The sequence below is a fragment of the Cucurbita pepo genome, chromosome LG20 (assembly GCF_002806865.2).
Source record: "Cucurbita pepo subsp. pepo cultivar mu-cu-16 chromosome LG20, ASM280686v2, whole genome shotgun sequence".
Taxonomy (NCBI): Eukaryota; Viridiplantae; Streptophyta; class Magnoliopsida; order Cucurbitales; family Cucurbitaceae; genus Cucurbita; species Cucurbita pepo.
In genome coordinates, this window is record NC_036657.1 from 6779231 (window position 1) to 6801762 (window position 22532).

The 22532-nt window shown below is 35.8% G+C and overlaps 1 protein-coding gene across 2 annotated transcripts; it reads right to left on the reverse strand.

The window, feature by feature from the left end:
• Window positions 1-619: 619 nt before the first annotated feature.
• Window positions 620-20259, reverse strand: LOC111783724 (2-methoxy-6-polyprenyl-1,4-benzoquinol methylase, mitochondrial-like). 2 transcript variants are annotated; one of them, XM_023664644.1, is made up of 9 exons: window positions 20093-20259; window positions 19692-19787; window positions 18314-18440; window positions 17779-17840; window positions 14531-14689; window positions 14297-14441; window positions 11078-11149; window positions 2462-2570; window positions 620-794 (listed from the first exon to the last, which is right to left on the reverse strand). In XM_023664644.1, the coding sequence occupies exons 2-9, from the start codon at window positions 19783-19785 to the stop codon at window positions 693-695; spliced, it is 870 nt and encodes a 289-aa protein (XP_023520412.1). In that variant the 5' UTR covers window positions 19786-19787; window positions 20093-20259; the 3' UTR covers window positions 620-692. The 2 variants fall into 2 exon arrangements, with proteins under 2 accessions (XP_023520412.1, XP_023520411.1); XM_023664643.1 differs by lacking the exon at window positions 17779-17840 and having other exon boundaries at window positions 18240-18440.
• Window positions 20260-22532: the final 2273 nt, after the last annotated feature.

Genomic DNA, 22532 nt, shown 5'->3' on the forward strand with positions numbered 1-22532 from the left:
ATTAGTTTAAATTATTTTATATTTAAATAATAAAGTTAGAAAAAGAAAAAAAAAACATAAAAAAGACAATTATATTTCTAATTATATTCAAACTCATTCTATTTTTAAACATTTAAATTAGTATTTTTTTAAATAATGTAACGGAGTTGCCAAGAAATGTTTATTTATTTTAATATTTATAAGTTGGGTATATAATATTTGAAGTATTAGATACAGAATCCTTCCTCTCATAATCATTTGCATATAATATGTACCACAGACTTGTCATTCATTCTAAATTTTTTATTTTAATTTTAGGTTAAATTAATAAAAATGTCGTTAAAGTTGATATTTTATCTAAAAAATACGAGTGAAGATTGAAAGTTTGAATAATACTCTTGAAATTATATATATAAAAAATTAAAAAAAATACTCTTAAACTTAACTTTTTTTTAAAAAAAAAAAAAAAATCTTTAGTTTTGCAGGTAAACCGTTAACGTTTTATCTCAAAAGAACCTTCGAGTGTTAAAAAAATATCTTTGAATTTTCGAAAGTTTCATTGATACCTTTAATTTTTTTTAAAAATAATCCTTCAAAAATACCTTTAAATTTTTTTTAAAAGTTCAAAAATACTCTTAGCATAAGTTACATTTTTATCATGAATTAAGAAATAGCTAAAGTGAAGAAGTTACATGTGGATGCAAAAGCTGGTTCTAGAGTTTCAAGCCTGAATGGATAGCAACCACTCCTCCGACTAAATTTTCGTACTCGACCTTCTCGAAGCCTGCATCGACGATCATGGAAGCAAATTTCTCCTGCATCCCACCAAATCATTAATAAGGAAAACAATAGAGGAAACTAGTATGAACAAACTAATATTATTGTCAAAGTGAACGTAGCTACCGTTACTAATTCAATGCTCAAATAATCAAATAATAAGAGGAACATATCCCACCCTTGTGTATTTAGGAAAATTTATCAGAAACAAGACTTGAATGATTAAAATAACTCTTCATGATCTTTATCATAAAAGCTAGAGGTTGGTCATGAAAACTAGTATGAACAAACTAATCCTATTGCCAAAGTGAGCATAGTTACCAGCTACCCGTTACTGGTTCAGTGCTGAGATAACTAAATAATAATAGTAACATATCCCACCCTTTTATCTATGGAAAGTTTACCAAAAACAAAAGACTTGGAATGATTATAATAACTCTTCATGATCGTTATCGTAAAAGCCAGAGGTTGGTCATGAAAACTAGTATGAACAAACTAATCGTATCGCCAAAGTGAGCATAGTTACCGGTTACTGGTTCAGTGCTGAGATAACTAAATAATAATAGTAACATATCCCACCCTTTTACCTATGGGAAAGTTTACTAAAAACAAAAAACTTGGAATGATTATAATAACTCTTCATGATCATTATCGTAAAAGCCAGAAGTTGGTCATGGAAACTAGTATGAACAAACTAATCCTATTGCTAAAGTGAGTATAGCTACCCGTTACTGATTCAGTGCTCAGATAACCAAATAATAATAGAACATATCCCCACCCTTTTGGGCTTGGGGAATGTTTACCAGAAATAAAAGACTGAAAGATTATAATAATTCATGATCTTTATCATAAAAACCGAGGTTGGTCATGGAAACTAGTATGACCACACTAATCCTATCGCCAAAGTGAGCATAGCTACCAATTATTGATTCGGTGCTCGATAACTAAATAATAGTAGTGACATATTCCACCCTTTTTGCCTTTCAAAAAGTTTTTCAGAAAATGAAATGATTATCATAAAAGCTAGAGGTTGGTCATGACAACTAATATGAACTAACTCATCCTATCGCCAAAGTGAACATAGTTTGCTCAGATAACCAAATAATAAGAGGAACATATCATACCCTTTTTCCTTTGGGAAAGTTTATCAGAAACAAAAGACTCAAATGATTATAATAACTCTACGTAATCTTTATCATAAAAGCCAAAAGTTCGTCATGGAAACTAGTATGAACAAACTGATCATATCGCCAAAGTGAACGTAGCTACCGGTTACTGATTCAGTTCTTAGATAACTAAATAATAATAATGACATATCCCACCCTTTCGAAAAGTTTACTAGAAACAAAACACTGGAATGATTATGATAATTTTTCATGATCGACTTAGCAAGTCAAATGATGTCCAATCAGAAGCTGACAAACCACGTAAAGCTACAGAGCTTCTCAAGGTTAGAGCCACACTAAAGCACAATAGTCATTTGGAACTCAAGTGCAAGGCGCAAGGGAAAAAAAAAAAAACAAAATTTGTGTATTGGAGTATCAGTGCCTCAAAACAAAATTATAGTAATGCCATGCTTAATTAATAATAATTGAAGGTATTCTTGAAATTGTTAAACAGCGCATACTGATATGATTGTTACTTTTCACAACTTCAAGTATGTTTGTTGTTTGAGAAAAAGAAGAGAAGAGGAAAGGACTATCACCTGTGGGGGGAATCGACGGATGCTTTCAACCAAGTATTGATAGGATTCCCGGTCGCCAGCAACTAGCTCTCCAACGGCTGGAATGATAGAAAACGAATAATAGTCATACCTGCACCAGAAGAGGGCAATTCAAGTTAAAACTTAATCGCTAGAAGATTCTAATGTTAATATCTAGTGTATCCTAGAAAAAAGAAAATTAGTGAAGTCAAAGACTTCATGCTACCACGGGCTTGATTAAGAGGATTATTGTAACAGCCTAAGCACACCGCTAGCGGATATTGTCCTCTTTGGGCCGGTTACGTATTGTCGTCAGACTCACGATTTTGAAATGCGTCTACCATAGAGAGGGTCTAGCCCTACTCCGACAAGTGTCTCGCACCGTCCGGTGACTTATTTTGATACCATTTGTAACAGTTCAAGCCCACCGCTAGTAGGTATTGTCCACTTTGGCCTGTTACGTATTGTCGTCAGCCTCACGATTTTAAAACGCATCTACTGTGGAGAGGGTATAGTCCTACTTCGACAAGTGTCTCGCACCGTCCGGTGACTGGCACTGATACCATTTGTAACAGCCTAAGCCACCGCTAGTAGATATTGTCCGCTTAGGCCCATTACGTATCGCCGTCAGCCTCACGGTTTTAAAACGCGTCTACTATGGAGAGGGTCTAGCCCTACTCCGACAAGTGTCTCGCACCATCCGGTGACTGGCTCTGATACCATTTGTAACAGCCCAAGCCCATTGCTAGTAGATATTGTCCTCTTTGGGCCGTTACGTATTGTCGTCAGTCTCACGGTTTTCAAACGCATCAACTATGGAGAGAGTCTAGCCCTACTCCGACTAGTGTCTCGCACTATCCGGTGACTGACTTTGATACCATTTGTAATAGCCGAAGCCCACCGCTAGTAGATATTATTCGCTTTGGCCTGTTACGTATCACCATCAGCCTCACAGTTTTAAAACGCGTCTGTTAGGGAGAGGTTTCCACACCCTTATAAGGAATGTTTTGTTCCCCTCTTCAACCGATGTGGGATCTCAAAACCAAAGAAGACACGAAAACAGCATTAAACTAAAGAATTCCACCTAGTACATAAATTAGCAAGAACAGAAAGTGTCCTAGTTCAATATGCTTAGTTCAATATGCGTATATGTAATGTGACCTTGGTCGGCAATTAAATGTCTTAAAAAATCAATACATTTTCCAGACATATATTTAATATGCGTAGGAAGAGTGCATCCTTGTGGAAACAAAGCATAGAAAGAGCGTCTTTGAACACGATCAATGATATTAACTCTCCCATGTCAAACCTGCCACACAAACACCTTAACCTTTGAAATTTGAACCTGAGAAAGAAAGGAAAAGAAGAGATACCATTTCCAAAGATTTTTGCCAAGGCCTCTCTGGCCACCACTTGCATCCCACTCAAAAGGATGAGATCGTATCTACTCACAATCACCCCTAGACAACAGCAGATTAAGACTCCATGAAGAAGCCCACAATCACTTAGCTAGAACAATCTCATTATGGTATGTCGACGTTGTACCCTAGCCCATGCATTGGAGATGGGTATATGTAACGGCCCTAAATTTCTACTAACCTAAAGTTGCTACCATCGTCATAACATCATCTCATGTGCGGAAATAAGCATTTAAAACGTCGTAAAACATTGTCATGGACTTACATGTTTGAAAATGGTCTTTCAAACAACATGACGAAATGTTAAATAAAACAAAGTAAATATTAAAATTGAAAAATGCCTTATACTAACCTATCATCTAAAAATTTAAATACAACTATCTTATGCATGTGTCATGGTCTTTACTTGCGATGCTGTATTCAACTATACAGGGATGCTTTGCCTGAAAAATAGAAGTAGCACATGTCTAGAGTATTTTATGAAATACTCCGTAAATGACCTCAAGGAATGCAAGCACATGCAACTCAGTGACCTCAAGGAATGCAAGCACATGCAACTCAGTGACCTCAAGGAATGCAAGCACATGCAACTCATAATTAGGGACCTATCGTTAAAACTATCATAGAAATGACCTCCAATCTGGACAAAATTGGATGTGTAGTACTTCCCTACACACGACCCACATGTGCGAACGTGAGTTCCCAGGCGGTTCGCACCCCCTTGAACCCATCATAGTCGGACTAGTTGTCAAGCGCAAATCCTCGAATATCATGCAAGACATGATGATGATCATCATCATAGTGTACGCGTATTCATCATCATAAATGGAAAAATAACCCGATGTATATGAACACACAATATGCATGAGGTCCTTATAGTTTTCATTTTAAATAGTTCTTATGATACAACCCTATACATCATTCACATATTACTCTAGGTAACATGCGTGCATTGTCTTCATACGTTCATCATCGTTAACATCATTTAGGGTTAAATATTAGAAAACTCTTCATCGTAATGTATCATGACATTTGGTACATGCACATCATCTTAATATAACATATCATCATCATATCTTCATCATCATTTCATCGTCATCACATCATCATATAACATCATTATATAGCATCATCACATCATCAAGCATCTTACATCATCATGCATCATCACCATATCATGTCATCATCTCATATCATCATATAACATCACACCATCATATAACATCGTCATATTATCATGCAACATCATTACATCATCATATAACATAAAGCATAAATAACACGTGAACCCTTGCACGTGTCGTCATACATAAGGCGAGTCTTCTCACCGAGCCGATAGTAAGACCATTTACTTGGTTGGCCTAGGCCAAAACTACTATGACTCTTTGATGTTAGCTTAATGCTGCTCTCTGAAATTTAATTCTGTGCAACAATCATACATTAGAATGTTACTCGGAATTGACCCACCTAATTTTACATAAAATAATTTAAACTTGCTCCTAATAATTTAAATTAGCTAAGTCTAATTATGCATAAATAATTTATACTTGACTCCAAAAATTTAAACGGCTAAAAAGGAGTCATACTAACCTTAAACACTTCCGAAGAGTTGAAACTAGAAGGAAAGGGTCCGAGCGTAACAGACCCAAATCGGATCAGCCAAAATACCGACCTTGAGCCGTCAAAAAGTGTATTCTCCAACTAGCTTCAAACCGTTCAAGTAAGATGATAAAATGAAGTGAGGAATCTCCCTTTCATAGTAGAGGCTAACTCCCCACTTCTCAACATAAGCAACGTGAGACAATTTCCATTTCTTTTTAATTTTTGGGTTATTACATCATACATATCTAAAAGGAACTTTCGTCCTCGAAAGTGTCTCAATCTTAAAATTACTCGGGATATTTCTCCCTCATCTCTTCCCTCTATTTTCCCATAGTTTCTTCCGCTCAATTTTCCTAGTACAGAAGACCTCTACTTCCCAAGCTAAAATTATTATTGGTCTTTTCTCGTAACTTAGGTCATCATCTACCTATAAGGACTCGTAATCTACGACGTGAGTCAAGTTATCCAACTTAAGGACGAGGCAAACAATCTCATGTTTCTTTTCGTAAATATGAGGCAGGATCATTGCTTTTAGAGTTGTCTTAGTACTCTAATTAGTTATCTATTCATAACATCATTAGACCTTACTAACTTTCATATATCATCCAACACATGTTTATACTATGGTTGAGGCCAGCAAATTACTTGACTTTCTGAAAGCTCGATTGATTGTACGTGCGAGTTGTGCTTGTATGAATTGACTGAGTCCAACTCGAAACATTTGAACAAACCTTTTACATTTTCAGAGTGAGGGAACTTACAACTTTATGTCTCTGAACAAGTCTAGACCAACTCGAAAGTCCTTTTTAGGGGTAAATAATGTAACGGTCGTAAAAAAAAAAAAAAGGAAATTGTCCCACATTGCTTAAGTTAAGAAATGGGAAGTTGGCCTCTACTATAAAAGGGAGGTCCCTCATTTCATTTTATCATCCACTTGAACGGTTCGAAACTAGTCGGAGAATGGTCCCTCATTTCATTTTATCATTCACTTGAACGGTTCGAAACTAGTCGGAGAATACACTTTCTAACGACTCAAGGCTGGCATTTCGGTTGATCCGACTTGGGTCCGAGGTTAGTATGACTACTTTTAGCTAGTTTAAATTTTTGGGGTCAAAGTTTAAATTATTTAGGCATAATTAGGTTTAGTTAGTTTAAATTAGTAAAAATTAGGCTCAACTGGTTTAAATTATTAGGAGTAAGTTTAAATTATTTTATGCAAAATTAGGTAGACCAATTACACAATAGAATTCTAATTTATGATTGTTAGACTCCTTAGGCGTAATTAAATTTCAGAGAGTAGCGTTAAGCAGCATCAACGAGTCGTAGTAGCTTTGGCCTAGGCCAACAAAGTAAGTGGCCTTACTATTGCTCGGTTGGAAGACTCGCCTTATGTATCATGACATGTGCCAAGTGGCCCTTTCACGTGTCATTTATGCTTTATGTTATATGATGATACGATTATGTTATATGATGATGTGATGACGTTATATGATGATGTGATGACGTTATATGATGATGTGATGACGTTATATGATGATGTGATGACGTTATATGATGATGTGATGATGATATATGATGATGTGATGATGATGGTATGATGATGTGATGACGATGATAGGATGATGTGATGACGATGATATGAGGATGACAACATGACGATATAATGATGTGATGATGGGATGATATGATGACATGATAATGCATGATAACATGATGATGTAAGTTGCATGATGATGATATGACTTAATACGATGATATTCCATGTTAAGATAATGTGCATGTACCAAATACTCTGATACATTATGATGAACAATTTTCTAAAACACAACCCTAAATGATGTTAATGATAATAAACGTATAAAGGCCAATGTATGCATGTTACCTAGAGTAATATGCGAATGATGTATAAGATTGTGTCGTAAGAATGATTTAAGATGATAACTATAGGGACCTCATGCAGATTGTGTGTTCATATACATCGGATTACTTCCTCATTTATGATGATGGGTATGAACGCGTACACTATGATGATGATCATGTCTTGCATGATATTCGAGGGTTGGACGCCCGACTATGGATAACTAGCCCAACTATGATGGGTCCATGGGGTGCGAAGCGCCTTGGGACTCACGCTCACACGTGTAGGTCGTGTCTAGGGAAGTACACATCCAATTTAGTCTAGATTGGAAACCACCTCTATTATGATTTTAACGATAGGTCCCTAATCATGAGTTGCATGTTTGTATTCTCTGACCCCAATAGTAGAGTCACTTACTGAGTATTTCATAAAATACTCAAACCATGTGCTACTCCTATTTTTCAAGTAAAGGCAAAGGACCCCTGTATGGTTGACGACGACATCACAAGTAAAGACCATGACACATGTTTATTATTTACTTTGTTTTATTTAATATTTCGTCATGCTGCTTCCAAAACCCTTTTCAAATATGTAAATCCATGACAATCTTTTATGATGTTTTAAACGCTTATTTATGCACATGAGATGATGTTATGAAGATGGTAGCGACTTTAGGTTAGTAGAAATCTAGGGTCGTTACAAATTGAAGAGGGGAACAAGTGCCAGCAAGGACACTAGCCCCAAAGATGGGTGGATTATGAGATCCCACATCGGTTGGGGAGGAGAACGANACCAATTACACAATAGAATTCTAATTTATGATTGTTAGACTCCTTAGGCGTAATTAAATTTCAGAGAGTAGCGTTAAGCAGCATCAACGAGTCGTAGTAGCTTTGGCCTAGGCCAACAAAGTAAGTGGCCTTACTATTGCTCGGTTGGAAGACTCGCCTTATGTATCATGACATGTGCCAAGTGGCCCTTTCACGTGTCATTTATGCTTTATGTTATATGATGATACGATTATGTTATATGATGATGTGATGACGTTATATGATGATGTGATGACGTTATATGATGATGTGATGACGTTATATGATGATGTGATGACGTTATATGATGATGTGATGATGATATATGATGATGTGATGACGTTATATGATGATGTGATGACGTTATATGATGATGTGATGACGTTATATGATGATGTGATGACGTTATATGATGATGTGATGATGATATATGATGATGTGATGACGTTATATGATGATGTGATGACGTTATATGATGATGTGATGACGTTATATGATGATGTGATGACGTTATATGATGATGTGATGATGATATATGATGATGTGATGATGATGGTATGATGATGTGATGACGATGATAGGATGATGTGATGACGATGATATGAGGATGACAACATGACGATATAATGATGTGATGATGGGATGATATGATGACATGATAATGCATGATAACATGATGATGTAAGTTGCATGATGATGATATGACTTAATACGATGATATTCCATGTTAAGATAATGTGCATGTACCAAATACTCTGATACATTATGATGAACAATTTTCTAAAACACAACCCTAAATGATGTTAATGATAATAAACGTATAAAGGCCAATGTATGCATGTTACCTAGAGTAATATGCGAATGATGTATAAGATTGTGTCGTAAGAATGATTTAAGATGATAACTATAGGGACCTCATGCAGATTGTGTGTTCATATACATCGGATTACTTCCTCATTTATGATGATGGGTATGAACGCGTACACTATGATGATGATCATGTCTTGCATGATATTCGAGGGTTGGACGCCCGACTATGGATAACTAGCCCAACTATGATGGGTCCATGGGGTGCGAAGCGCCTTGGGACTCACGCTCACACGTGTAGGTCGTGTCTAGGGAAGTACACATCCAATTTAGTCTAGATTGGAAACCACCTCTATTATGATTTTAACGATAGGTCCCTAATCATGAGTTGCATGTTTGTATTCTCTGACCCCAATAGTAGAGTCACTTACTGAGTATTTCATAAAATACTCAAACCATGTGCTACTCCTATTTTTCAAGTAAAGGCAAAGGACCCCTGTATGGTTGACGACGACATCACAAGTAAAGACCATGACACATGTTTATTATTTACTTTGTTTTATTTAATATTTCGTCATGCTGCTTCCAAAACCCTTTTCAAATATGTAAATCCATGACAATCTTTTATGATGTTTTAAACGCTTATTTATGCACATGAGATGATGTTATGAAGATGGTAGCGACTTTAGGTTAGTAGAAATCTAGGGTCGTTACAAATTGAAGAGGGGAACAAGTGCCAGCAAGGACACTAGCCCCAAAGATGGGTGGATTATGAGATCCCACATCGGTTGGGGAGGAGAACGAAACATTCTTTATAATGGTGTGGAAACCTCTCCCTAACAGACGCGTTTTAAAAACTTTGATGAGAAACCCAAAAGGAAAAGACCAAAGAAGACAATATCTGCTAGCGGTGGGTTTAGACCATTACAATATCTGCACCCGCCATCCGGTACGGAGTCCGTAAATGATGTGGCATGGACGATACATGGGCACATTATGAACGACTCATGGGCACGCTTTCGATGGGCATGATTGAGCAAGCTATGATTGCCGATGAAATCCCAAGACTTGGGATGACATCATGACATAAAGATCGTGTTAATTGGGAACCAAAATGAGAATATGAGATGCGATGTTGCATATGAGAGACCTTGGCCCCGAGTAGAGGCAAGGTCGAGCCGGATGATTTGATATAGTTAGAGGCAAGTCGATTGGGTCGCAGAAAATCTATGTTGAAAGTGTACAACTATCACATTTGGTAGGAGTAAGCCTCCTTTAAAGAACCTGTACAACTATCACATTTGGTAGGAGTAAGCCTCCTTTAAAGAACCAGATCTTTTTCAAGTTAACAACCTTTTCTAAACCTTTTCCACCACAAGATCCTAGAAAACCTAGAAAACCCAACTTTTAGTCTTCCCCAAAGGGCAATCCAAGGTGGGAAGAAGGGAGCTGATACACCTTACAACCCACCAAAGATGATCTCAAGCTTAATTTGGAGAGGCAACAATCTAAATCAATAATAGAGTTCTTATCTTAGTTAATCGTAAGTCAGAGATCCCTAAAACAAAAAGAATAAAACCTTTTAAGATTTGAAGACAAAAAAAAAAAAAAAATCTTGACCTGTATAATAAAACTGGTCATTAGCAAACTCAAGATGAGAAAGGTGAACAGGCTCCTTACCCACCCCTTAACTCCCTCAATCTCTCCCTTCTCCACTCCCACTAATACTAAAGGAAGAGGAAATGCCCACAACCAATCTCCTTTTTTCTAAGGCCCCTCGTGGATAAAATCTTACCCCTCAGCCCTCCATTAACAAAAATGGAGAAGTTAACCGTCATAGTACTATTCCACATCCAAACTCTCAATTTCAACCCAGATTTTCTTTTCCAAAACTTTAGCCAAGAAGTTTCGGTCAACATCGTTCTAAGCTTTTTCAGAGTGACATTTTCAATGCCAAAATTCATTAAAAATCAATATAATAGAAAAATTAATGAGAAGTTTTCAAAAAATTCGAAAAGATTAAATCATCGCATCAATGCAAGAGACGTTAAAGTTTGTAGATCACTATCATTTAAATCACGAAATATTAAATTTTCCCTTATTAAAAAGTGTGAAAGTTACGTACAATTCCTTAAATACGGGAGCTTCAACATGGCTGAGCTCAAGGCAAAGAAATCTTCCTCCTCGTCTTAGAACCCTACAAACAAACACACTTTGTAAGTGAAAAGTAATTCCAAAAGAAAGCAAGAGACGAATAGGAGCATGCTTCTTAGATAGTTTAAGAAATGAAAAATAATCATTATCAAAGGAGAGAGTGAAGACGAGTCATCTCCCCATTAAAGTGCCAAACAAGATTATTACACATAGCTATCTAATAGACCTGTATCAGAAAAAGAGAATAAACCAACAAGGAGACAAGCAAAGAAGAACGGACATGGACATGGACACGGACACGGACACGGACACGGACATGACCACATGTCAATTTCTAAAAAAGTAAGATACAAACCCGTTGAGAACACATTTTTTCCCCTATAACATGTGTATATGTTGATATATTAGTACTTCACTATAGATAAAACATGTAAATTTAACATAAAAACATAATATACTTCAAAAAAATATACGAAGATAAGTCAATTAACGATATTTGAAATCTTAAAAGCTGTAGGAAGATTTAGTTGGTTATGACTAGAGGAACAAGACGTCGTCCTAATACTTCAGGATTGATTAATATACAAGGAACCAATCTATAAGAAAAAATATATTTTTCCCCTATACTTTAGGTTAAATATTTTCTAGTGCCATGTCCAAGTCTTGTTCAGTTGTGTCCAAAATTAGAAAAAAAAAATTAATTCAGACGTTTTATAGCGTGTCGAACATGTGTCCAATCCATGTCTGTGTTTCCTAGGAGACAAGGCTACATTATGTTTCTTCCCTTGGATGTGGCTAAGAGTATTTATATTTTTGTGAAAAATACCAACGGAAAGTTTTTTCATTGTTGGGATCTTGAACTTTCAAGCTTGGGAAAAAATTCAACCTACTCCTCGGGAATCCTTGCTTGGATACTAGCCATGGACACCGTTGCCCACTTCACATACTGAAAAGTTCCACTTTGGGTAATGAAAGACTCGACCTCTCCAACCTAAAGGATTCCCCAACGCTTTAACAAACAATTGAACCCCTAGCTAAGGGCAAGCAAAATAATCTTCCAACGGTCGAGTCAAAATCACTTATAACATTTGAGCAAGAACCTTTAGAGGATGTCCCTTGAGTCAAAATCACTTATAACATTTGAGCAAGAACCTTTAGAGGATGTCCCTTGATCCTTCGACGCGCAAACCTCACTTCGTCTTTCATGCTCACAGCAGACAAATCAAATTCATTCCTCCCTATTTCAATCTACAACCAACAAAAGCTGCTCAAAGAAGGTGTCGAAGAAAAATACAATAAAGAGCATAGAAACTTATAATCAGCTCCTTTACATCTACTTGAACAATCTCAACTTATACAAGCTAGCTTTCAAGCACAAGACAACGTGATCACTCACCTTCCCTTGTAGAAGCCAAGAAAGCCTTGGCCCTCCTAATTTTCACTTAACTCCTAATCCTATAATGAGATTAGGTCGAGTCATAAACCACTTTTTTTTTTTTTTAAGAACCAAGCTTTCATTGAGAAAAATGAAAGAATATACAAGAAAATACAAAATACAGCTCCTCTAATCCAAAAGAATGAAACCTAGCTGATAATTATTACAAACAAAACCTTAGTCACAGAAGCCCACGCCAAGCATTAAACCTAATTAACTCCCAAAACTCTTCAGATCTTTCACCCTCACCAAGAATTCTAGGACTCCTCCCAAGCTAAATCCCCCACGCAATAGCACATTATACCAAGCCTATCAAAGGGTTTTTGTCTTCTCTCTGAAAGGGGGAACAACAAAATATCCTCAAACATCCCCAACAGTCCCTACCCCATGCCATCAAGATGCCATAAAGAGCCCTTCCAATGTTTGTCATACCTAGTGGTCCCTAGCACAAACTTCCATTAAGGACAACGTTTTTTTTTTTTTTTTTTTTTAAGAGACAATTTCATTGATGAGTGAAATTGACAAGAGGGATGTATAATCCATGATGTTTACAAAAGACCTTCCCAATTTGCAATGAGGGAGGTATGACTGTAGGAAGTAAAAATATTAGATAGTTTACTCCAAGATATAGCTTGGTAAACAAAATTGTCAAAAAGTTTTGTGTAGGTCTGTGTCGTTTCTGCAAATATTCTCTGATTTCTTTCTTTCCACATATTCCAAAAGAAAGCCATGATGAGGTTTTTCCATAATATGGTTTTTACATTCTTGAAAATGTGGTACGTTAAGGCCATATCCAAAAAATCCTTTACCTCCCTAGGAAATGTGAGATGCCATCCGAATATATTAAGAATCGTTGTCCAAAAATTTTGAGTGTATGTGCATTGCATAAACAAGTGACTTTGTGATTTGTTTTCTTTCTTGCATAGTGGACACCAATTTAGAGAGAGAGTGATGTAAGACATTCTTTTTTGAAGATTTTCACTTGTGCTAATGGCTTTATGGGCTATTTCCCAAAGGAAGAACTTCACCTTTTTAGGTTGATGTCTTTTCCATATTGTCTTTGCTAGCGTGAGATTTATTGCTTCTACTTTTCCCCCCATGTCCATCATCAAGGATTTTGTAGAAAAGACCCCATCAGCGCTGGGGAGCCAAGTTAGTGAGTCTTCTTTGTTTGACAATACCACAAGGGCAAGGTCAAGGCTTAATTCGGCCCACTCCGTTGCTTCATTATGCTTTAGATTCCTACCAAGCTTCAGGTCCCAAAATTTGTTGACAACATTCCACGTTTCTTTAATCGTAGCTTTTTTGCTATGAGAGAGCCCGTACAAAAGTGGATACTTCAAAGCTAGCATGGTGTTTTCAATCTATGGGTTGGTTTTGAATGTTTTCTTTAATCGTGGTGTTTTTTTGCTAAGGACAATGTTGTTTTGAATTCAAGGTCATGGTTAGCATCTCACAGAGTGTAACATTCTCCCACCCCTTCACGAAGCACTAAAGGAACCCCTTCATGAACTGACATCATGCAGGGTCCCATCAAAATGCTCTACCAATTGGCCATCAGTTGCCCCATAGAAACCCTCAAATGGCTCAATATCACGTAGATGAATTTTAGAAAGGGGTAAATGCAATTTCCACTTATAGGCAGCCTTATACACATTCTCTACACCAAAATTGGTCTTATTCAACCTACACAATTCATTTTTTCATAGGATTTAATATAAAAAGAAAAAAAAAATCATAAGACAATAGAGTTACCTATAGGCCTCATCTAGAACTTTTTCAATGTGAGTAACGTTCCTAATTCCAAATGCAATGGTGTAACCATCCATTGAATTATCTTGAAAACTCAAAGCTTCGGCATCTCCTTCCTCCCATATAAGAGATCTTTCTTCTCCCAGACCTATAAGTTGAAGACATTACGATACTATTTTCCTGACAACAAATTGCATTCAGAAAATGCAGACAATTCCATGCCAATCGTATATTTACCCATTTCAATGGCTCTCTTTTTACCAATGTTTAACATATGTGGGTTGATGTCACAAACATATATTTGAGTTTGTTCCTGAGAATCATCTTCCCGAACATCTTGCCTTTCTCTACGTTTCACATTATTAATACTTTCTAGAATCCTGAAAGCAACATCACCTGCAATATGTGAGAAATTAATATAACAGCTAATAATTGTCACATCTTATAAGCACAAAAGAGACAGAAATTCATGTGGTGAGTAAGTAATTATAGTTTTGAAATTCAAGTTACTTACATCCAAAGAGAACTTCCATCGACAGTTTCAAATAGGTTACAAATGGAAGATAAGGAAAGAAATATTGCACCCACACAAGATTCTAGTAACTTTAAGATTTTTTTAATAGAAACACAGAAGATTAGATCGCTCTTTTAATAGAAAACAGGCTTTATCTATCAGAATAAACTAATGAGAAGCGAAAAAGAGATTTATAAGAGAGAAGAAAAAAAAAATCTTCTTCATTGACTAGAGTGAAAAATCTTTGAAGTTATTTGCCCCAACAATTTTCAGGTTTTTAGTTTGCCTACTTTTATCAAGGTTTTTCCTTTTACGGCCTTTGGTTTAAATTGAAGGTTCGAATAATGAGAATTCCAGAAATTTTCAGTTGAGTTTCTTTAAATTTGGGACTGTTATAGTGCTTCTTTTGAACTCTTTTTGCACAAAAAGTTCATAAAATGATTGCTAACTTAAAGTGTAATCTATATTTCTGATCTATACATGAAAAATGAATGTCTTTACTCTTTTACAGAAATTTCAGTGTATTTTCAGATCTGATTTTGGGGGCAAAACAGTAGTAAATCTTGAATCTTTTAGTGTCAAAATCTTGGAAAATCTTGTTTTTATAGAGCAGAGAATTTTTCAGTTTAGTGGTCCCTAATTATATATATTTTATTTATTTTTTTTTTGTAGTTTTTAAGGTTTTAAAGGTTCTGTTAGAGAGGAATGTTTGATATTTTTATATTTATTGAAAAGTAGGGATTTTGGTGATTTTTAAGTACATTATTGTTGGTCTCTCTCTGTACGCTTTGTGTCATCGGTCTGCTTCTTCCATCATTCCCATACGCTATGTTTTTCCTATTGGAGTCGGCACTATTTGATTTCAATGGCTTTTATCATTCTCAACTGGTTCCTTGGTGAAAATTGGTTCATTTAGACCGAGATTTTCTAGAGTTCATGGTATGTTGCTAAAGGCGATCCTTGCAAGTTTGTGTTACTCTTCATTTTCTAGAGCTCATGGTATGCTGCTAAAGCCGGAAGGATGTAGCTTGGTTCCACATTAATAAATCTTTTGTTAATAATAGTTTTTATAATCATAAAAGTAGATTCCACATTACTCAAACTAACTTCAAATGCAACATCACAATCATCAACATCATGTGAGAGAAGGAGAAGCAGTGGTATTCTTTGAAGAATGAAATACTCCTTTAGTGAAAACAACATCAAAATCTAATACCGTAAATTCTTGTTGACTACAATTATGAGAAACAACTTTCTAGATAGATGTGGCCCAAAGACTAGAACAATTTCTTCAATACAATCTGGATTTGATGTATTATCCACAATGATTGGAGGAATTGAAGAACGATGCACCTTTCTTTGAGTGTAGTACTGGGGATAAGTTGCAATAAAAAAAATTCTTCACCTCTTGAACGCCTTAAAGACTTAGAAGATTCATGTGCCCTAATGGAATGACCAATATGTATCATTAGAGATCGTAATAGTCATCTCTCAATTTTCCTTTGAAGCATGCAGAAAACCTAGTGATGGAACTAAGAAGTCATCAAAAGATGGTGAACAACTATGCTGAGCAGACTTTTCATCTTCAATTACAGAGCTAATTTGAATAATGTCTAACGGATTCAAAAAAAATATTTTAGATCTAAAGTGCTCTTATAAGACATCAAGACAAGATATATCATGTGAGATTCCACATTGGTTGGAGAGGGGAACGAAGGATTCTTTATAAGGGTGTGGAAATCTCTCCCTAACGGATGCGTTTTAAAACCTCAAGGGGAGCCCGGATGTGAGATTCCACATTGGTTGGAGAGGGGAACGAAGGATTCTTTATAAGGGTGTGGAAATCTCTCCCTAACGGATGCGTTTTAAAACCTCAAGGGGAGCCCGGATGTGAGATTCCACATTGGTTGGAGAGGGGAACGAAGGATTCTTTATAAGGGTGTGGAAATCTCTCCCTAACGGATGCGTTTTAAAACCTCAAGGGGAGCCCGGATGTGAGATTCCACATTGGTTGGAGAGGGGAACGAAGGATTCTTTATAAGGGTGTGGAAATCTCTCCCTAACGGATGCGTTTTAAAACCTCAAGGAGAGCCCGGAAGGGAAAGCCTAAAGAGGATAATATCTACTACCGGTGGGCTTGGGTTATTACATATCAACAGGAGTGATATCCCCAAATCAAAGGAAAATCAAATCCCTTTTTGGATCCATAATTTCAATTATAGCACGGATGAAACGATAAAAGTTCTTTTGAACTTCAATATAGGTTGCACTACAATCTAACAAATTCAAGGTCTTAGATAAAACTCGAATCAAACCACCAAAAGTAATGTCCTATTACATGGACAGTGCACATATTCCAATAATGTAGAGGTTTTACCATTATACCAATATGCATGGTATCTTCCTTACGATATATTGATATAAGAAAAAGGAAATTTCCTAAGGCAATACAAAACAACCTCAGCCTATTTTGAGAGGGCTGGTAAACTCTCTCTCTTTTCCATAGATAAAAAGCATGAAAACATAATACTACCGTGCCCTTTACATCATAAAGCCCTGTAATGCACTTCAACACACATTCTATGACCCCCTCAATCCTAACTAACATGTCTGACAATGAAATGCCCTTCTTTCCCATTGTCGTGCATTATATCACAATCAGGAGTCTAACAGAACACATTCTATCCAAGTCTTTTACATTTTTCAGACTTGAGTGATCACTGACCACTAGGTCCACAAATGGTGATTGGCTACCTAACCTAAGCAAGCAATCTTACACTACAGAATTTTGAAATTCCAAACAACATAAAGTATTAGTGTCAAAAACGAAGTACAGAGTCTTTGCAAATAATGTTGATAAAAATGAATGCCTCTTCTTAATCAAAGTTAGCACATAAACAATTTCAAATTATGACAATCACGAGAATTGATATCACATGATTAAAATAAAAAATATAAATAGTTTGCATACCTGTACCACCAGCCACATCAAGATGCTTCATTCCAGGAAAAGGATTTAGCTCGGAAACGAGTCTGCAATATTTAGCATAAAACGTCAAAACAAACAAAAAGGAAGAAAAGAGAGACGAATAAAGAAGAAAATATATATTTTTTTTAATCATAAAACTTGACTTTCATTGAGAAAAGATAAAAGAATTATGGGCTAAACGACCCACAAAAAGGAGCCAAACAACAGTGGGATCCAGTCAAGAGAAATAAGACCAAGCGAATAATTATAAAAAATCCTAGAAGTTGAGGCTAGAGAGAAACTGAGAATCTAACGAGGGACCAAATATTGCTAGAACTCTCATACCCTCTCTAAAACTTTTGTTGTTTTTCTCCCCCTAAAGCCCCAAAAATAGCACACACACCCGTCTGCCACAAAAACTATCCTTTATCACCAAAGGGCAGATGAAGGATAAGATACTCAACTGTCACGCCTTGAGGAAAAGAAGAAAATATGTCCTGTGGGTGAGAGAATGAAATTCGAGTTAAAGAAGTCGCACCTGTCTTTCCACAATCTATGCAATCCAGCACTCATCAAATCGTTCATCACATCATAATTCGAAGCAACATTGCTAAAGACATTACCAACTAGTCGGCTTTTTTCCTCTTCAGGCACTTCTTTGAATCCTGCAAAAAGTACCAATAGATCATTTTTCATATTTACACAATAATAAAAGAGGCTTAACGAAGAGAAATGCAAGTTACTTTAAATTCACACCAAAATTATTTTTTAAGTCTGAAACAAGATTTGTCTATGATCACTTACCAAAATTAATCGTTATTAATTAGATGTTAGCATAATGAGTGAAATCACGTTTAGTATACAATAAACTTCCCTCCAAAAGATTTATGACAATTATGTCTCGTTTATTACTTCAAATTTTTGTAATACAACTTAAAATTTCTGTATTTGGATAAAAATAAGACTTTGTGCAATAAACTACTTAAATTCAATATTAGATAAAATTTTGGCATTTGAGAGTTGATATTTGCTAGCAAAAATTGTTCTCCAAATAACTTTCTTCTCTTTGAAAACCGCCTAACCCCACTTGGCTAACAAAGCTGTTTCTTTGCCTTGATGTTTCCAGCTCCAATTGCTCCCACTTGATGACTTGGCCTAGCATAGAGGTAAGTCGGTTAAGGTTGCACAGGATTGAACATGCACACATGGGCGACGTCTATGGCCAAACAAGCTAAAATTCTGCATGAGTGGTGTTCGGTTAGCAAAGAAGAACATCACCTAAGATCCGACGAAGCCACAAAGCCAGGCAAAAAATGTGAATGGAGCTTGAGTTCCCCTTAGGACTTGTCATGAGAGCATGTCAAGATTATAACACCACAAGGTTGAAAATGTCCGACTATGCCACTAGGCACCAACAAAGACCACAAAAGTCAAAAATAAAACCAAGACAACCGTTTCCAAAAATCCTTCCTCCCTTCTAAACCGCTTTCAGAAACTAAGGACACATGCATTGAAAAGGCCCCTTAAACTACTTCCAAAAACTTAGCGGCCAAACCATCCCACATCATGATCATACCCCTCAAACCGCTCTAAGCTTCCAAGCATGCCAACTCCACCTTTCTTCAACCTCGAAGACTCTTAATCAACTCCCTACAACAACTTCCTCAATTTGATTCAACTAGAATTACGATGTCGGGTTTTCCTATGATAGAACCTCCTTACATATCGAAAAACTTAGAAGATTGTTTTCTCATAATAGAGGTATGGAACTCCAAGATACTAACAGCGATGACAACTATTGAGATACATCATAAACATTGACAATTAAGAAAAAGAAAAAAAAAACAAATGTAGGTAGGATTCCGAATCCCCTTATCATGTTCTAATGAGAGACGGAGGGAGAGAGAGCAACCAACCAAAACTTGTAGCATGTGAATGTAAATGATTGGCAGAAGAAAACATTGGAAAAATTTTACTTCCAATCCTTCTAGTCACTGAACGCAAAGCCATGACTGCAATAAAGAAACAAAAAACATCAATTAACCCGAAGCCAACTAACAGATAAACAAAGCATTCATAAATAATCGAATGTATACATAATTTGAAGAACAGAAGACATTAAAACTGAGATAGCAGCTTCTCATCATGCTGTTCTGATTGCCATATAAGCAAACCGGATTGAAAATACTTACGAAAGTTTCAATCAAGTTTAATTCGGCCACATTCCAATTTTGAACGAACGATCAAGAAACAGAAACTTCATTGCAAAAGGAATTGAAGAATTGAATAAAAGTAATTGCTCCATTGCCAGATTTACCTTGTGACTGAAAATCGAGAGGGACCGATGGAGACAAGGCCGAAGCGTATAGTTAGGGCTGAAACTTAAATGTCAGAGGGAGGGATCAATGGAAACTGGAGAGAGTGGGTATCGGTCGGAGGAGAGCCGCCTGAAACGGGATCACTGTGAGCAGTTTTTCCCTTTAAAAAAATTAATAAAAATACCTAATTTTAGTCTAAAAAATATTCTTAAATTAAATTTTTAATGCTTCAATAATATATTTAATTTTTTAAAAATTCTGAAAATGGAAATTTACGCTGTCAATAATATCTTCATGAACCAAAAAAATAATTTTTCTAAATTTAATTATTGATTCCTGAAAGTTTCAATTTATTTTATTATTATTATTTATAAAAATAAAAAATTAAAAAAAAAAATTATTGTAAGAGTTCAACTTTACCGCTAGCAGATATTGTTCTTTTAGTTTTCCCTCTCATGCTTCCTTGAAGGTTTTTAAAACATATCTACTAGGGAGAGGTTTCCACACCTTCGTGAAGAATGTTTTGTTACTCTATCCAACCGATGTGGGATCTCACGTTCTACCCCATTTGGAGCCCAATGTTCTAGCTAACACTCGTTTCTCTCACCAATCGATGTGAGATCTCACAATCCACCCCCTCCGTAACTCACCGTATGGTCGTTGCATTTAGATATTTAATTTCACATAAGAGCATAGGTTATGACAACAGTAACAACTTTAAATTAATAAAAATCTAAGATCATTATAAGAAATTAATTTTATCAACAAATAATAATTTACATCTCCGTTGATAACCTCCCACTTTTAATAACAAGTGAATTAACACCGATTAATAGTTTATATTGAAAAAATAAAAAATATATGTTAAAATTTTTATTTAAAATGATTATTTTTTAAATAATAATAAACAATTAATAGTTTTTCGGAGAGAATTTCAGCTCTGATTCTCAAAAAAAAAAAAATGAAAATTTTCTTTCCCCTCTCCAACCGAGGTGGGATCTCACGTTGACAACTTAGATCTTAATTCGACTGTTTAAAACGTTACATATACAATAAATGACTAGAATATACGTGTTATCTCGTGTCTTTAAACTTGTTATGTCGTATTTGAATTGATGAACGGGTTTGCATATTTTATTTAAACAAGAAAACCTCTTCTAGAGGCCAAAATTGTGAGATTAACACAAAGATAATCTGTAACCGTGCATGTTGGACTTAGCACACTTACAATTCATATTTTGCATCATATCGATTGATCCACCAATCTCGTTCTTGCTTCAAAACTCAAAATATCAATTAATCCACCCGTCTCATTCTTACTTCGAAATTGATCAACATTGAAATAGGGCTCGTAAATCACCCTAGCAGTTACTATTTACATATAGTCTACAATCATATCGATTATTTTGTCGCGGCGCGGAACATTCTATGAACTTTGTCGAATCATAACCGATGTAGCTATCAGATTCATAGATGGAGAAAGTATTTTCATTATTCATCATGTAAAGGCTATCGTAATGCATGAATAAATTACGCTTTCTACAATACACAAGCAAGCTCCAATGAGATCCACAAAAACAGGAGAAATTGGAATTGTCACGATGAAAAAAGAGATACCAGCGGGTACCGATAGGAGTTCATTGAATTGGTATGTGTGGCTAGAGCAGTTTTACCGGTGTGCCTGTCCCCAATAATTATTTCTCGCCGACCACATCCAATAGGAATCATCGAATCAATAGCAATAAATCCTGTTTGAGGAGCATATACAGAACGTCTCGAAATAATACCAAGAGCAGGAGATTCAATTAACCGAGAATCAGGGTTTAGCCCGAACGTTTGTAACGCCCTTAATGTTCTTCTCTAAATTAGAGACGTCACTACATGCATGCGGATCTTTCCTTTCTGTAGCGCTCGGTGATGCAGAAAAATCGAAAAATTAATCCATCATAGTTTCGGTGTTACGACTATCGAGAATCTTCAATAATTTGGTTGGTTGAAACTTAAAAACAAGTCTCAAAAAACGGAAAGTAATGAGAAAGGAACAAAAGAGGAGATGGAAGAAGAAGACCCCATGAGTCATTGTTCTTGGAAGAGACTATCAAATTCCACTTTTCAAATACGGCGTCGCTTTATATAGTCAACTCTTACAATACCAATGGAACAAAACTTTGTTCTTATTTCCTTTTAGTTTCTCTTTCCCATGATTATTTCATATAAAGTATCAGACATTAGACAAAGTTGTAGTGTTTTCTTGTCTTGTTCTTGCAATTTGAAAATCTTTTTATACGAACATTCACATTTTGTAGCATTTCGATAATTTGAACGATCGTACTACTGCATATTAGCTCGATGAGTTAAGACATAAATGTATTATACTGATTATTACCACAATTAGTTTAACTGCATTTGATTCATTGACCGTAAGAACAGAGGATCTGT

What these genes read in the sequence shown, in the direction of transcription:
- LOC111783724 (XM_023664643.1), bottom strand. Translation starts at nt 19,785, where the DNA reads ATGGCTTTGCGTTCAGTGACTAGAAGGATTGGAAGTAAAATTTTTCCA. An exon ending in AAAGAGAGCCATTGAAATGG is followed by an intron (nt 14,442 to 14,530) that starts GTAAATATACGA and finishes TTCAACTTATAG; the next exon opens with GTCTGGGAGAAGAAAGATCT. An exon ending in GTTCTAGATGAGGCCTATAG is followed by an intron (nt 11,150 to 14,296) that starts GTAACTCTATTG and finishes GTTTGTTTGTAG; the next exon opens with GGTTCTAAGACGAGGAGGAA.